Consider the following 17220-nt stretch of genomic DNA (forward strand, 5'->3'; position numbering starts at 1 on the left):
TTTATGCCGTCGACTAGCACCAACTGCAAGGGAGTTCGTGGGGCAGTACCAGGCGGGTTTTATGGGCGAACGCTCCACCACGGACCAGGTGTTCGCCATTCGCCAAGTACTGCAGAAATGCCGCGAATACAACGTGCCCACACATCATCTATTCATCGACTTCAAAGCCGCATATGATACAATCGATCGGGACCAGCTATGGCAGCTAATGCACGAACACGGTTCTCCGGATAAACTGACACGGTTGATCAAAGCGACGATGGATCGGGTGATGTGCGTAGTTCGAGTTTCAGGGGCATTCTCGAGTCCCTTCGAAACCCGCAGAGGGTTACGGAAAGGTGATGGTCTTTCGTGTTTGCTATTCAACATCGCTTTGGAAGGGGTAATACGAAGAGCAGGGATTAACACGAGTGGTACAATTTTCAATAAGTCCGTCCAGCTATTTGGTTTCGCCGACGACATAGATATTATGGCACGTAACTTTGAGAAGATGGAGGAAGCCTACATCAGACTGAAGAGGGAAGCTAAGCGGATCGGACTAGTCATCAACACGTCGAAGACGAAGTACATGATAGGCAGAGGTTCAAGAGAAGACAATGTGAGCCACCCACCGCGAGTTTGCATCGGTGCGGATGAAATCGAGGTGGTAGAAGAATTTGTGTACTTGGGCTCACTGGTGACAGCCGAAAATGACACCAGCAGAGAAATTCGGAGACGCATAGTGGCTGGAAATCGTACGTACTTTGGACTCCGCAAGACGCTCCGATCGAATAGAGTTCGCCGCCGTACCAAACTGACAATCTACAAAACGCTAATTAGACCGGTAGTTCTCTACGGACACGAGACCTGGACGATGCTCGCGGAGGACCAACGCGCACTGGGAGTTTTCGAAAGGAAAGTGTTGCATACTATCTTTGGTGGGGTGCAGATGGTGGACGGTGCGTGGAGGAGGCGAATGAACCACGAGTTGAATCAGCTGTTGGGAGAACCATCCATCGTTCACACCGCGAAAATCGGACGACTGCGATGGGCCGGGCACGTAGCCAGAATGTCGGACAGTAACCCGGTGAAAATGGTTCTCGACAACGATCCGACGGGCACAAGAAGGCGAGGTGCGCAGCGGGCAAGGTGGATCGATCAGGTGGAAGATGACTTGCGGACCCTCCGTAGACTGCGTGGTTGGCGACGTGTAGCCATGGACCGAGCCGAATGGAGAAGACTCTTATATACCGCACAGGCCACTCCGGCCTTAGTCTGAATAAATAAAAATAATACTCGTGGTGACTCGAGGTTAGGTTTACAATGTTTAAGGATGAACGGGGCTTAGGATTCAGGAATCAGGGAATCATCATAATCAAGGAATTTCAGCGGCTCATCCGGTCATTTGGCTTCGGGGACAATGTAGTATGTCTTCGTGCTCGAATAATGGTTCGAATGGGAGCATCTTCATGACGGCCAGAGCTACGGCGCTCTACGGGACAGAAAGACAGAGACAAAACCAAAAAAACAACTTTGAAGAAAAAGAAAAAAACAAAAGTATTAGACTTGTATGTCAGAGGAACAAAGAAAACTATAAATGGCTTGCATATAGACCACATCACGATCCCCCAAAACACCTCTTATCTCCTGGAAGGGTTGTTTACCTCGGGCCACTAGGGTATCCAATAGTCCCTCTCTGGAGGCGCCATTTTCCGAGCAGAACATAAGTTGCTATCGACAAGGTTTATTCTGTACAGATTTGCGTATAGTGAATAGGGATTGGACATAAGACATAAGTCTCGACACAACGCGAATGAAGCCTCGACTCAAATATCCGGTAATGTGAGGTTATTTGTAAGGAATTTGAGCAATATGAGAACATGGGGTTAAATAAGCAAGACCTCAATTCCCCACATCGTACAGTAGACAGAGCTCACATAACACGATTTTTGGCAAAATTTGATGCTAAATGTGTTATGTTTTGTTGATTATTTGTAATTCCGAACTTGACGAATTACATAACCATACATAAGCTTCGTACAGTGAACTTAACCTTAGACCAAACCTATGGTACTAATAGCAAGACTTTTGTTCCTGTTGTGTTTTTTTAAAGGACGGAGATCTGTTGCAAGTGGTTGTGATCAAATGGACGATGAGCCTCTCACGAACTTAACCAGACTTGAATTTTAATTGTTTTGAGTAAATTTAAATAATTCGGCTTTGCTGGCTTAGCAACAAAATACCCAATCGCTTGTCTGATATTTTTATTATCCTCCGGAGAACAACGACCAATACAGCACTAGCGTTGGCATGGATTTGATCCTAATAGTAATAAAACTGTCTATAATTCAATTTTTTGTTTTCGCTCAAAATCACTATTTTAAAAAGCAACAACCCTGTTTCAAATATTGCATTTTATTTTCTAATTTTCACTTTTGGTCACTAAAATCCCCATTCTGTGAGATAAAACAATTACCTTTACGAAGAAGCATGCAGTTGAACAGTAGACCGACAACGATGTAAAAAGATGATCGGTTTTCAATTGCTCTTCGAAGCATCACTTATGCGCCACGCCCGCCACTCCCACCGGCAACGGCAACCGACGAACGACTGGCGACGGGTCTGCGAAGAGATAATTCAACGCAGAACGCGAACGTTGTCGATGGCCAGCGGCGCGCGCGGCGGCAGCAGCAGCAGCAAACCGGTGACGAACAGGTGTATGCATAGTTTGGCTCTACGGGTCGCGCGCGAAGGAAGAAAGCCGCAGAATGCGCGTTTCGAACGTGTTAACATGATACTTGCCTCTTACCCGTCTGTTGGTTCATTATCGCTTTGCTGCGGAGCGTGGCGCGATGTTCCGCTTATTGCGGTGGGTTGGGCCCCGTCGATAGGACGGTAGCGATAATAGAGGGGTGGGACCCGATCCTAGTAGATTGTCACGGGGTTATCGACGACTATCGGAATCAATTTAAACGGTTTCGGTAGCGGTGCTTTTGTGGAGGGTGGGAAGGAGATCCTTAGCGGAAATTGATGTTACGCTGTTCTATCGTCGTCGTTTCTTCGAACTCGATGGGTGGACTTTCCGGCATCCTCGTCTTCTTGTTATCACGATACGTCGTGAAGTATTCTTCGTACATAAGATGTGGTACCCATGGAATGCTCAGTGACTGGAATGTTGACTTTCGATGATGGCCGTATGGGATTTGGTCGTTTGTCATAATCACCACTTATTTATAGAGTTTGTCAGTACTATCCCATTTAATTCCCCCACTTGATTGTAATGTAACTTTACAGAGCTCAACAGAAGTCGAGTCAAATACAAGACGAAATACGTATCTGTAAAATTACAATCAAGTGGTGGTATTAAATGGGATAGTACTAACTCGTTTTATGACAAGATCAAATAAATGTTTTTAATTAATTGTGGGTTTTAATACAACATTTTTTGTTGATTGCTCAGCATTTCGAAGCAGCTCGACGATTCTATATTGTGTCTGTACATATCAATTGATCGCAAAAGATTGCAATTGATTATTGAAAATTGATTACCTAAAACCTAATTGCTAATTACGATTAATTACCTAACGCCTCAATTGAATTTTTGATTGTGGATGATGATATGATGAACATCGATGGAAAAAAGTATGTAGGTAGATGATTACTAATAACAAAGTTTTTCGACTTGTCTATTCTAGCTTACTTTATTTGTATGCACAATCATTATGTCAAGCGACAATTATGCTTAAGAACATTATGCCAACTAACGACTTCATGTCACACGGGGTACAATTAATGTTACAATTTCTCTCAAACCGAGCAAGCTGTCAACCTGTCCATTCTAGTTCGCATGATTTTACCCCTTGTCACCGCTGCAAGCAATTGCTGTACGCTGGTTCGACAGGACGAAAATAGCAAACTGCGTCTTTCATTACTTCTATGGGTACAACTCCATTTGGGGACCAGGTGGCGGTCTGCCATATTGCGGCCATCGTCTCTCACCAATAATGGAATTGAAGATAAATTGGAAAATTAAGATACCGCCCAGTTGATGTGACCGGTTATTTTCATCGTTAGGAAATGGGTTTTAAATGTATCGTATTTGAAGACATGTGTGGTTTTCGGTAATGATTGTCAGTTGCACAAGCAGAAGTGAGTGGTAGGTTGTCAACAAATCAAATTCATTTTGGCATTATTTTTTGCTCGCATGGCGCGTGGGTTTTGTCCAATTAAACTATTTTTGTGGGTTAACTTACAAACTTTTCCATCTCACTACTTTGGAAAATGAAAACAATAATTTCTTAAATAAATAATTGTGATTCGCGGCTACAAAGCAAGACCATGCTGATGATGGCTGGGTCCGATTCCAGGTGCCGGTCTAGGCAATTTTCGGATTGGAAATTGTCTCGACTTCCCTGGGCATAAAAGTAGCATCGTTCATTCATTCATTTATTTAGTTAACATCTAAACAGATAACACTGAATCAACAATTTGACGCCACAATGCACGGTTCGAGGCCGCATCTCTCCATCCTCGGATACGCCCCACGCTCGCCAAGTAATTTTGCACCTGGTCTGCCCATCTCGCTCGCTGCGCTCTACACCGTCTCGTACCTGCCGGATCGGTAGCGAACACCATTTTTGCAGGGTTGCTGTCCGGCATTCTTGCAACATGTCCTGCCCATCGTACCCGTGCGGCATTAGCTACCGTCTGTATACTAGGTTCTCCGTAGAGTTAGTCGAGCTCGTGGTTCATTCGACGCCGCCACACACCGTCTTATTGCACACCGCCAAAGATGGTCCTAAGCACCCGTCTCTCGAATACTACGAGTGCTTGCAAGTCCTCCTCGAGCATTGTCCATGTTTCATGTCCGTAGAGGACAACCGATCTTATTAATGTCTTGTACATGACACATTTGGTGCGGTGGCGAATTTGTTTTGACCGCAGTTTCCTCTGGAGCCAGTAGTAGGCCCGACTTCCACAGATGATGCGCCTTCGTATTTCACGACTAACGTTGTTGTCAGCCGTTAGCAAGGATCCGAGGTAGACGAATTCCTCGACCACCTCGAAGGTATCCCCGTCTATCGTAACACTGCTACCCAGGCGGGCCCTGTCGCGCTCGTTTCCGCCCACAAGCATGTACTTTGTCTTTGACGCATTCACCACCAGTCCAACTTTCGTTGCTTCACGTTTCAGGCGGGTGTACAGTTCTGCCACCTTTGCAAATGTTCGGCCGACAATGTCCATGTCATCCGCGAAGCAAATAAATTGACTGGATCTGTTGAAAATCGTACCCCGGCTGTTACACCCGGCTCTCCGCATGACACCTTTTAGCGCAATGTTGAATAACAGGCACGAAAGTCCATCACCTTGTCTTAGTCCCCGGCGCGATTCGAACGAACTGGACTGTTCGCCCGAAATCTTCACACAGTTTTGCACACCATCCACTGTGCTTTGATCAGTCTGGTAAGCTTCCCAGGAAAGCTGATCTCGTCCATAGTTTTCCATAGCTCTACGCGGTCTATACTGTCGTATGTCGCTTTGAAATCAACGAACAGATGGTGCATTGGGACCTGGTATTCACGGCATTTTGAAGGATTTGCCGTACAGTAAAGATCTGGTCCGTTGTCGAGCGGCCGTCAACGAAGCCGGCTTGATAACTTCCCACGAACTCATTCACTAATGGTGACAGACGACGGAAGATGATCTGGGATATCACTTTGTAGGCGGCATTAAGGATGGTGATCGTTCGAAAGTTCTCACACTCCAGCTTGTCGCCTTACTTGTAGATGGGGCATATAATATTCCTTCCACTCCTCCGGAAGCTGTTCGGTTTCCCAGATTCTGACTATCAGTTTGTGCAAGCAAGTGGCCAGCTTTTCCGGGGCCATCTTGATGAGCTCAGCTCCGATACCATCCTTACCAGCTGCTTTATTGGTCTTTAGCTGTTGGATGGCATCCTTAACTTCCCTCAAGGTTGGGGCTGGTTGGCTTCCATCGTCCGCTGAACTGACGTAGTCATCTCCTCCGCTGCCTTGACTTTCACTGCCTGTACTCTCAGCGCCATTCAGATGTTCCTCGTAGTGCTGCTTCCACCTTTCGATCACCACACGTTTGCCCGTCAAGATGCTCCCATCCTTATCCCGGCACATTTCGGCTCGCGGCACGAAGCCTTTGCGGGATGCGTTGAGCTTCTGATAGAACTTGCGTGTATCTTGAGAACGGCACAGCTGTTCCATCTCCTCGCACTCCGCTTCTTCCAGGCGGCGTTTCTTCTCCTGAAAAAGGCGGGTCTGCTGTCTCCGCTTCCGTCTATAACGTTCCACGTTCTGCCGGGTACCTTGCTGCAGCGCGACCGCCCGCGCTGCGTCCTTCTCCTCCAGAATCTGTCTGCACTCTTCGTCGAACCAATCGTTCCGTCGACTTCGACCCATATACCCGACGTTGTTCTCCGCTGCGTCGTTAATGGCTGCTTTGACTGTATTCCAGCAGTCCTCAAGAGGGGCCCCATCGAGCTCACCATCTTCCGGCAACGCTGCCTCGAGATGCTGCGCGTATGCAGTGGCGACATCAGGTTGCTTCAGTCGCTCTAGGTCGTACCGCGGCGGTCGTCGGTACCGAACATTGTTGATGACGGATAGTTTTGGGCGCAGTTTAACCATCACCAGATAGTGGTCAGAGTCGATGTTAGCGCCACGATATGTCCTGACGTCGATAATGTTGGAGAAGTGCCGTCCATCAATCAGGACGTGGTCGATTTGTGATTCTGTCTTCAGTGGTGATCTCCAGGTGTACCGATACGGAAGGCTGTGTTGGAAGTAGGTGCTACGAATGGCCATATTCTTGGAGGCGGCGAAATCAATTTAATAGTAAATATATGCTGAAAAATAATTGAAGTATATTCATTAATTTACTTAGGAACCGGCCTAAGCAGAATAAAGTAAGCCGGATCTTACAAAGGTTTCGCATCATACACAAAACACGTCCAATCGCGTACCAATTCATTTACTCACTCAACCGCGCGAACTACAGTGAACTCGTACTCGATATTGAAGGGACCATCGAGTTAAGGAGGTATCGAGATAGAGAGCACATATATATTTTTCTTCCGAAATATCAAACACTTTTCATAACATGTAGAAATATGGTTTAGGGTCATTTGCGAAATGCCATTTGGTCGAAGGCCGTTTGGCCGAATAGTTAAAACTGATTTCTTTATTAAGTGATGTTAGAAACGAATAGTAAAAAGTGAGAATTGAGAAGCGAGAAATTAAATGTTCGATGTCAACACTTCTCACTTTTCTCTACTCACGTTTTAACTTTCGCTTCTCACTTCTCACCTAGCAGTTCTTACTTCACAATTTTTTCATTTCTAAATTCTCAAGGAAAGCAGGAAGGAAGAAAGAGGAATGATGAGGAGGAATAAATAATAAATTTTCACCTCACTTTTCACTTCTCACTACTTGGTCCTCTTACTTCTCAGTTCTCACTTCACTCTTTTCACTTTTCATTTCTCACTTCTCATCAATCACTTCACACTTCTCACTTCTCCCTTCCCACTTTTCACTTCTCACTTCGCATTTCTCACTTCTCGCATTTCTCTTCTTGCTGCTTACTTCTTAATTTTCTATTCTCATTTTGAACCTTTCACTTCTCACTTCTCAAATTTTGCACTTCTTACTACTGATCTCTCACTTTTCACTTCTCACATCTCAATTCTTACTTCTCACTTCACATTTATTTCTTCTCACTTCTTAATTTTTACTTCTCACTTCACATTTATTTCTTCTCATTTCTCACTTTTCATAATTTACTTTTCACTTTTTGTTTTTCTTTTCTCACATCTCACTTCACAATTCTCACTTCGAATTTGTCACTTCTCACTTCTTACTTCTCAAACTTCTTACTTTTTACTTCTTTACTTCTTTCTTTTTACAGTTCTTTCTTTCAATATGGTGGCCGTGATCCATAGGTCGCTGGTTCCAATTCGGAATGTTTTTCCTATGACATTTAGAAGCTTTTCTCGATGAAATATAGAAGAATTTTCCGGTGAAAAAAACGCGGAAATTAAGAAGAATTTCCCGCGAAAATTCAAAAGAAAAAATCGTGGTAATTAAAGAGAATTTCCCGAGGAAATTCAAAGCGTTTCTAATTGAAATGCAAGTGATTTTGCCATAGAACTTCAAAATAATTTCCCGTACAAATGCCCCTAACAATTGTAAGTGGAAGCCCTGAAATGGTTGCAAGGGTTTTTTTTTTGTTTTTTTTTTTATTATTCTGCCGTTTTTTCTTGTATCTATTTTCTTAGTATTTTTGATAGAAGACAGAATCACAGAAATTGCCAAGGGTCTCGCTTGAAAAAAAAATCAAAAACAAAGAAAATTTAGCTATTTTTGAATATAGCTACAGCGCATTTAAATTAATTGATGTAAAAAGTAAAATGTATCCCCATAGAATGCTATTTCGACATCTCTCTTATGTATTTTTCTTATTTTTTTAAGGCGCGAGGAAGACACCACCAACGCTAGGTGGATTGATCTGGGTTTTAGTTTTCCTCAATTGCTGCATTTCTCCTCCTTTATTTTCTCATCTATGTATTAATTTTGCAAGGCGAACTATAACCAATAAATAATAAACTACTCTTTAAGCTCGCCAGTAAAAACATATTTTCCCGTTCGACCATTCAATGATTCAACACAATAAACAACATGTTCCTCGCCGAAGGACTTCCGGACGATGACGGCGTTGACAAGGCTGGAGCTGGCAGGCGGTGGTCCCCTCATCGCTCGGCTCATTAATAATTTGTGACTTTTTGAAAGGCGAAAAATGAGCATTAAAGACGACCGCCTGATGACGGTGAAAGGTCCTGATTGTTGCAGTTGTTCGTGTGATAACAGGAACGAAGTGTGGCAAGCTGTGAAACGGAGCAAATGTCTATCTGATTCAGATGGCCCCATCCAACAACCAGTCAGGAGAGTCGCTCGAGTGGTCCGGATGGACCACCTGGGCTGAATTGGGGCTGGGACACGGCGGCGGCTGCTCGAGGAGGCAACAAATAATAATAATTTCATTAGAAAAGTTTCCTCGGCCCTCTGAGCAGCTGAGTGAAATTTGTTTCCGAGCGCTCGCCCGGCTGCTTGCTACGTCAGTAGAATCATTAATGTATGTGGAGAGAATGAGTTACTGCCGCCGGCTTTCAAGCTTAAGGCCCTCCTTAGCCGTGCGGTAAGACGCGCGGCTATAAAGCAAGACCATGCTGAGGGTGGCTGGGTTCGATTCCCGGTGCCGGTCTAGACAATTTTCGGATTGGAAATTGCCTCGACTTCCCTGGGCATAAAAGTATCATCGTGCTAGCCTCATGATATACGAATGCAAAAATGGTAACTTGGCTTAGAAACCTCGCAGTTAATAACTGTGGAAGTGCTTAATGAACACTAAGCTGCGAGGCGGCAATGTCCCAGTGTGGGGATGTAATGCCAATAAGAAGAAGAAGAAGCTTTCAAGCTTAACAGAGACGCCCACTTTCCCGAAATTAATTATACACGAGGATTGAGAGTTGTGCTTTTTCTACCGCCTGACTTCAGACTGTCGTTTTTTCGACAGTTTTTCCTTTATTCAGAATTCGAAATGGGATTAATTCGTATTGGTAGAATTAGCAAGCGGTGAATGGAATTACTAACTAGATGGATCGAGATTACAACTTGGGGAAGATTATCCTGTCTCAAAGTAAAAACGACCGAACAAAAAGCTTCAGTAATAATAATTCTGTTTCAGTCTACTTAGAGAAGTTTTTAATACTAATTTATATTTTTTGTTCTGTTTCGCTCACTTTTCCAGATTGATAGAGTAACACGGCGTCCCACCCGTTACAGTGGCAGGACGAGAAGAATTCATTTGTAACAAATTCGACAGTAGGTGGTTGAGAAAGCCACCGGTAATTCATTGAATCACGCAAAATTTCGCAACGATGTCGCTGTGGAGGAGCGTCAACCAACTGCCGAAACACCTTCTCGATCAGATCCAGTACATCTACGGCAACAGTTTTCCGATTGAGGTGCGGCACTACCTGGCAGAATGGCTCGAGGAACGATTGCTGTAAGTTGTTTAGAAATATTATATGCACACTTTGCTGACACTAAAATGAATAATTTTAAGATTCCGTGAACCAAATTGTTTCTAAATCATTTAGTTGTTTTGGAGTAGATTTGGACTTGATATAAGTAAACACTTATAAGAACTTCATGAGCCTAAAAAAAATTCAACCCAATTGTTCTCTTTTGTCTCCTCCCACCAGCAACGCTCCGGTCTTCCAACACGAACAAGACAGCGCCTACGAGCAGGAGGCGGCCACCTTCCTCAACCAGCTAATCAACGAACTTGACCGGACGGCCATCAACCTGCCGGAAGACAACGTAACCGTTCGGATCCGCCTCAACGAGTCGGCCCGCAACTTTCGGCAACTGTTCTCACACAACCCCGTCCAGTTGTATTCACATCTAATCAACTGCCTCCAGCGGGAACGGCAGTGTGTAATTTATCCCGAAGAATGCGGCAACGTGCAGGATCCGGAAGTAGCAGAAGTCATAAACGGACTGCAGCAGCTGCAGATGTTGGTGCGGGCCAACGAAACTGACAACCGAAATCTGGTCAAAGACTACGAGCACCTACTGCTCGAAGTGCACGAAATTACCAAGAACAAAGCACAGCTGGAAACCACCGAAAACCTCCAGGTGCGAGAGCACGCCCGGGCCGCTCTGGCCCAGCAGGAACGTAACGTGAACGAAACGGTAACCCACATCACCGGCAAGCGCCTGGCCCTGGTCGACAACTTCCGCAAAACCATCCAGCTGACGTCACAGGTGCAAGAGAAAGTTCTCCACAAGTACCTGTCACAGTGGAAGATCAACCAGGGTTTCGCCGGTAACGGCGCATCCGGAATGAGCGCTAGCAATCTGGACACCATCCAGGCGTGGTGCGAAAATTTGGCCGAAATCATCTGGAACACAAAGGACCAGATCCGATTGGCGATCAAAAACAAATCCAAGCTCAACATAGAGGAACCCAACTTGCTAGACTTGCTGCCGCAGGCCCACTCCGATGTGACCAACCTGCTAAAAGCCCTCATCACGACAACCTTCATCATCGAGAAGCAACCGCCGCAGGTAATGAAGACTAATACCAGGTTTGCGGCGACCGTCCGGCTGCTCATTGGCAACACGCTCAATATCCGCATGAGCAACCCGTTGGTTCGGGTTTCGATTATTTCAGGTAAGTGCGAGGCAGCGGTACAGAATCGCTTTTCCGGTCTATTGGTCCGTCATACGAACTAACATTTTCACTGATTTTGTTTTCCCTTATGAACAGAAGCACAAGCACAGGCCACGCAGCAGTCCAACAAAGCGTCGGAGCAGTCGTGTGGCGAAATCATGAATAATACAGGAAATCTAGAGTACAACGAAACCACTAAGCAGTTATCGGTTAGTTTTAGGTGAGTTGGGTTGTTGTGTCCGATTGGGTGCGAACGAATGCTAATTTGCTGTTTCGTCTGGTTCATTGTAGGAATATGCAACTTAAAAAAATCAAGCGAGCGGAAAAGAAGGGCACGGAGAGCGTAATGGATGAGAAGTTTGCCCTGCTGTTCCAGTCCAGTTTTGCCGTTGGGCATGGCGATTTAGTCTTTTCGGTAAGTGCTTGCTGTGCTCTGATCAATCAGTGCTAGATTTATCCTATTTCTCTGATTTAGTCTTTTCGGTAAGTGCTTGCCGTGCTCTGATCAGTCAGTGCTAGTTTTTTCCTATTTCTCTGATGGGCGTCATGGGATGTTTACATAAAGGTGCATGTCACTCTTCCTAATCCCATGGCTATTTTCTTATAACTCGGAACCCCAAAAAAATCTGATCATCTTACCTACTTATCATCTTAGCCATTTATTTATTAAAAAATTAGTATTGGAAAATGCGCGTGATTCTAATGCTTCTAGAAGAAGTAGGAAGTTCTAAGATATTTCCGTTTGGAACGTCCACAGAAGTCGTGTTTCACTTTATTGTTGATTTGTAAATGATCTTCCAAATTAGTTGTGGAATTTTCGTCTCTTCAATTATGCCGGTTTTTCCACGCTTCCGTATCGACTCTTATTTGTCGAAGGAGCAAATTATGGCCTCCTCTGCTCCGGGCTTATATGTACTAAATTGGATACAGAGAAGATTGGCATGGCCCTGCGCAAGATGGACATGCAAAATAGTGAAGTGTTCTACATTGCTGAACATCTTTACCTACGGTTTTTTTTATGGAGTATAAGATGTACCATACTGTACTCTACTTCGCACTATCCTGGTTAATACTTATGATATGAGTGATTGTCTGAAGAGTATGGAATGACTATAATTTGCTTGTAGACAGAGCCGTAGCGTGGTCTTCCGGCGCCCTTGGCGAAATCTGTTTTGGGCGCTTACTAAGGAAAAAATGTTCATATAGTATTTTACCTTTTACATTATACTATTTCAATCTCTCTTAAAATTAATAATAAAAAGTTTAGGGGCTGTATCCTTACTTCCTGTTGATAGACTTACAGCCCAGGTTATCGCAGGCAAATGAGGCAATAGAAGTCTCCATCCTTGAGAAAAAAGATGAGGGCTGCAAATATGCCCGGATTATCCGCGAGGGCATCCTGGATGCTGGTTGGTATCTCGTAAGCTTTCCTGGGGGCCGGATTCTTGGGGGCAGTGGCACAGGAATTGTTTGGAGATGTTGAGGATCCCACAGATATTGCAAATTATGCGGAAATTTCTTTCTTAAAATTATGGGACAACCGAGTTTGCCCAGTCGCAATCGGGAGATAACCTGTTGGTCCAAACCTCGGTGGAATTTTTTATTCTGCGTAGAGACGGCGTAGTGGAGGCAGTTGCATATGGAATCTTCCCAGACAACTTTTGTAATCCATATCTGTATGTCCACCAGGGAGACAGACTTCGCCAACACCAGCAAGGAGCTTGGTAGTGGTTTTACCAGAGACTTCGCAGTTCCCTGGGATTCAGGAAATCGTCGTGTGCTGGCACTGGTTAGGGACAATGCTCTAAATCTAGGGGTGCTTAGGCACTGTATAGCACGGAGATGACAATGGCTGAGTCGGCCAGAACCAAAAGCGGCTTCCTCGATGGGTACTTGGTTGCGATGAAAGTCGCGGCAGCTTCGGCAGAGCAGATATTACAATGCTGAGAAGGCTTAAAACCGACTCACCCGTAAACTTGTGTTCATGGTTTCTGTATTTGATATACAAGAGTTCTACAACCGACCTTCTAAGTGACTCTAAAATGTCTCCTTCACTGGTTATTGTGACTGAAGAGGAGTTCCAGCTCCCCGCTCCACGCCAATGGACCAAAGCCACTGGGGAGAAACCGACGACGGCAATCGGGCGCAGGATCCAATTCCCTTCAATAAGGAGAGGAATCCTATGATTTTGTAAGTGGAGTGGAGAAAGTCGTCATGGTTTTTGCAGAAAACTTAATTCCGGCGTAAACGTCAGTAGCGTGCCAAACTTCATAACAACAACGACGTCTGCTCCAGTTTAGCCAGTTGCACCGCTCAATTTCCTCACAAGTTTCGAACTGATATTTATTTATTAATTTATTTCGTCAATCGTTCGTAGACTACATATGTACATTTTAATCTATTATCTATGGTATCGTACAGATTTGAGTATTTGTTTTAGTTTGTCACGAGACATGGTCAAGTCAATTGTTTCGCAATGCTTATTGTAAAGAGCCATCATACGATTTAATGGGCCAAATTTTCCATAATTGGTTCGATGGTGATTAACGGCAAATAAATTACGATTCCTCAGCTGCCGACTTGGAATATAAAAATTTAGGCTAAATAACAGCTCTGAAGAGTCTGTGCGTTGCGAAACAATATCATTCACAAATGCGACCATAGCGTATTCCCGCCTTTCCTTTAATGTTGGAATATCTATAAGCATACAACGTGCTTCGTAAACTGCAGAAAATGCATTCGCAGAAATGGCGTCTGAAGCTATTGAGCGGTAAATCATCGAGTGAAATATTCCCCCAAGATTCCGACTTTGGTTTCATTTTCGTAAGTGATTGAAAATAGTTGACTTTAACAAACACCGGATCACCTGGAAAGTGTTCTAATTTTGAATGAACTCACTGAATTAAAAGCTAATTCAGATTACCAAAAGTTTGAAGTTCAAATTATTCTCACTTATCAAAGTTTAAATTTATGCACTTTCCCATCTCTCTTTCGTTTGATTTGGTTGTCGTGAAAAGAACCCATTTACTTATACAGTCCCATCCCGATTTTGGCAACACCCGTTTTTGTCTACCCCCGATTTTGGCAACACCCGTTTTTGGCAACATTTTCTTCTCGATTTTGGCAACAAGCTCGAAAATATTTTTTTTATTACTTTTTAGTGCTAAAACCTTTTTATCAATATGTAATAGGATAATCAAAACCAAAAGAGAATTTCATTAAGGTGTATATGCGTATTAGGAGCCGTCCATATACCACGTGGACAGGTTTTGATCAGTTTCAGATACCCCCCTCCCCCAGCGTGCACAATTCTTCATATAAATTTTCAAAAATGTGTATGAACCGTGGATAGTTGATATCCCCCCTCCCCCCAAAATTGTCCACGTGGTATATGGACAGCCCCACCGTAGAATGTCGTATTTTGTTGGTATTCTTACTGATTTTGTCGTCGACAAGCTGATACTGCATGTGTGATCCAGGAGCAAACAAGCCCCAGCAGGTTTAATTGCTAGTGATTAGCACATTCGATTTTCTAAATGCGCTATATAGCCATCAAGTCGCTTTGCTCATTATGCGCTTTATTCTGATACCAGCCGAGAAACTGTCATTTTAGCATTTTATCCGTTTTTCTGCTGCATTCCCGTATAGATAATAAGCAACAATTTTATTTCAAAGAGTCTTATTGTTTAAATTTGACGCGAATTTGTCTAGCGATTAATATCAAAGCATTGTCGGCTTTTCCAGTTTCCTGATGTGTCAATTGCATAACGAGCCTTTTGATTCCAGCATGTTAGCCAACAGTTCAACAGTAATGGTAAGAGTTTCGTAACATTTAATCGTAAGGCTCTCGAGCAGGCATTGAAAAAAAATCAGATCATGAGCAAAAATCGGGTTAATCTAAGCCATCTTGATGCTCTGCGCGGGGCAAGTTATGAGGTTCCTAAGATATTTGAAATTGGACGTTCGATGATTCACCTTTCAATGATCTTTAACGCTTACCAATGGAAGCCTATTGAGTGAAGCGAATTACTTGGTAACACAACAATGAGCATCGTTACGGTGCGCTAATAGAAGAAGCCATTCAAGCATTCTAAAAATGAAGACCTTTCTATGAGTCTGGAACTCTAGCACATTGATTTGGAATCGTTGATACTTTCTCTGGACTATCTTATCACTTTGATAGAAGAGCGAATAAAGCAGAACGCATGATGTGGTTTGATTGTTTGGTTACATTGTACTAGAGCAAGCGGGGTACGAATGTAAAAATCGTAGCTTACATGGATACCTCACCACGGCTTGGCTTGTTAGACGGTGTTGCTTATTGTTTATCACAGCAACGACCGCTCCTACTCGTTGTTTGGCATGCATCTGAGCGAGGCTGTTCATTCATTGGCTATGGATGCTACAATCGGAATAGATCAATGTTCACAATGCTCTCTCACACTTCCAATGCCTGCTCTAGAGTGTTCTGTTTGTGATGGCGAAGTATCAGAAGTGGAGTACTTCCTGTGACGTTCTCATGGCATCACTGGTGTAATTCTAGCTGCTTCGATAGCGAGTGATGTGTCACATGTTGTTTTATTATTATTTATTAAGCCTAAGCCCGGAGTGGCCTTTGCGGTACATAACAGTCGTCTCAGTCCATTAGTGTACGTTACCAGTCACGCAGTCTACGGAGGGTCCGTAAATCGTCTTCCACCCTATCGATCCACCTTGATTGCTGCACACCTCGCCTTCTCGTGCCCGTCGAATCGTAGTAGAGAACCATTTTAACTCCAAGTGCGCGTTGGTCCTCCACAAGCATTGTCCAGAACTCGTGTCCAAGGAGGACTACCGCCACCGGTTTAATGAGGGAGTCTGCTCGGCACGGCGGCGAACTCTATTCGATCGGAGTGTTTTTTGGAGTACGTATACGCTTTCCTGCCACGTTGAGTCTCCGAATTTGTCTGCTGGTATAGTTATCGGAGAAGCATGGAGAACTGAAGTGCGATGACCTGCAGCGAGGACCTGTTTGTCCGTAGATTGACTGCTGTCGAGTGTCAGAGGTGGCATACCGCAAATGGTCTTCCAGCTTCCAATTGGTCACACTGTCACTCGTAGTTAGAGGTGCACATCATGCTCATGGATCAATTATTACCGCCTGACATATTCCTGGGTTGAGTGCTAGGAGACCGACTAGTGCAAATGGATTTGGTTTTAGTGAGTCGAGTGTAGTTCACCCATACTCACACTACATTGGATACGCTTGACTAATGTGCAGAATGCAGATTTCCGTTACCATTTTCTAAAACAATGGATTGTCTTATGCCTTGCGTTAATGTTTTCCATAATGTCAGCGAAATTGTGCACAGAACTTTATTCTTAATCACACCGACCACAAGAAAGTTTGACTCCATCCAAATCCATTGAGACTACAATAGAAACGTTATTTTTAACACCACATTTTTTTTGTAAGGACGTGGCTATAGTTAATTTCAAATATTATTTATTATTAAATTTGTATTATGAAATTGGCTAATTAGTTACATTATCATTTGATTACCATTCTTGGGTTTGTTTCAATTCTGTTTGAACTACAATCTTCGAGTTATGAATAATATCGCAAAAATATCAATTATGATGCACGTGCATCACTCAAATACACTCCACATGCTTTTAGTACATATTCTAAGTATTTAGCTTCAATCATGCAGACACAAAAAATGAAATTTTGTTTGAATTTTTTTTCCCGTCTTTGGCAACATTCCCATTTTGGCAACAATAAAATCCGTTCGTGTTGCCAAAATCGGGAAGGGACTGTATAACCACTAATACCAACAAAACGATTGTCCGAATTTTGCGAGAAAAACCCAGATTAATCCACCTACAGTGAGATTTTGATCCTTCCTTAGTTATAAGGAAATTTTTCCAGACTCCAGTATTTAAAACGAGATAAAATTACTCAGCTTCCCACGGCGATTTACCGTGTAAGTGACT

General features: G+C 43.8%; 1 protein-coding gene and 1 pseudogene across 6 annotated transcripts in view; both read left to right on the forward strand.

Annotated features, from left to right (window-relative positions):
• Nucleotides 1–17220, forward strand: part of LOC134207693 (signal transducer and transcription activator-like) — a 345148-nt gene that overhangs the window by 273631 nt on the left and 54297 nt on the right. For 5 of the 6 annotated variants that reach the window (XM_062683487.1, XM_062683489.1, XM_062683493.1 and 2 more), the window contains 4 exons: nt 9814–10071; nt 10271–11244; nt 11341–11464; nt 11536–11659. In XM_062683487.1, coding sequence (XP_062539471.1) covers nt 9944–10071; nt 10271–11244; nt 11341–11464; nt 11536–11659 — 1350 coding nt within the window. In that variant the 5' untranslated portion in view covers nt 9814–9943. The remainder of the gene's footprint in view (nt 1–9813; nt 10072–10270; nt 11245–11340; nt 11465–11535; nt 11660–17220) is intronic. The other variant, XM_062683491.1, reaches the window with a different exon arrangement.
• Nucleotides 12139–12236, forward strand: LOC134208447 (U6 spliceosomal RNA; annotated as a pseudogene).

The sequence above is a fragment of the Armigeres subalbatus genome, chromosome 1 (assembly GCF_024139115.2).
Source record: "Armigeres subalbatus isolate Guangzhou_Male chromosome 1, GZ_Asu_2, whole genome shotgun sequence".
Lineage (NCBI taxonomy): Eukaryota > Metazoa > Arthropoda > Insecta > Diptera > Culicidae > Armigeres > Armigeres subalbatus.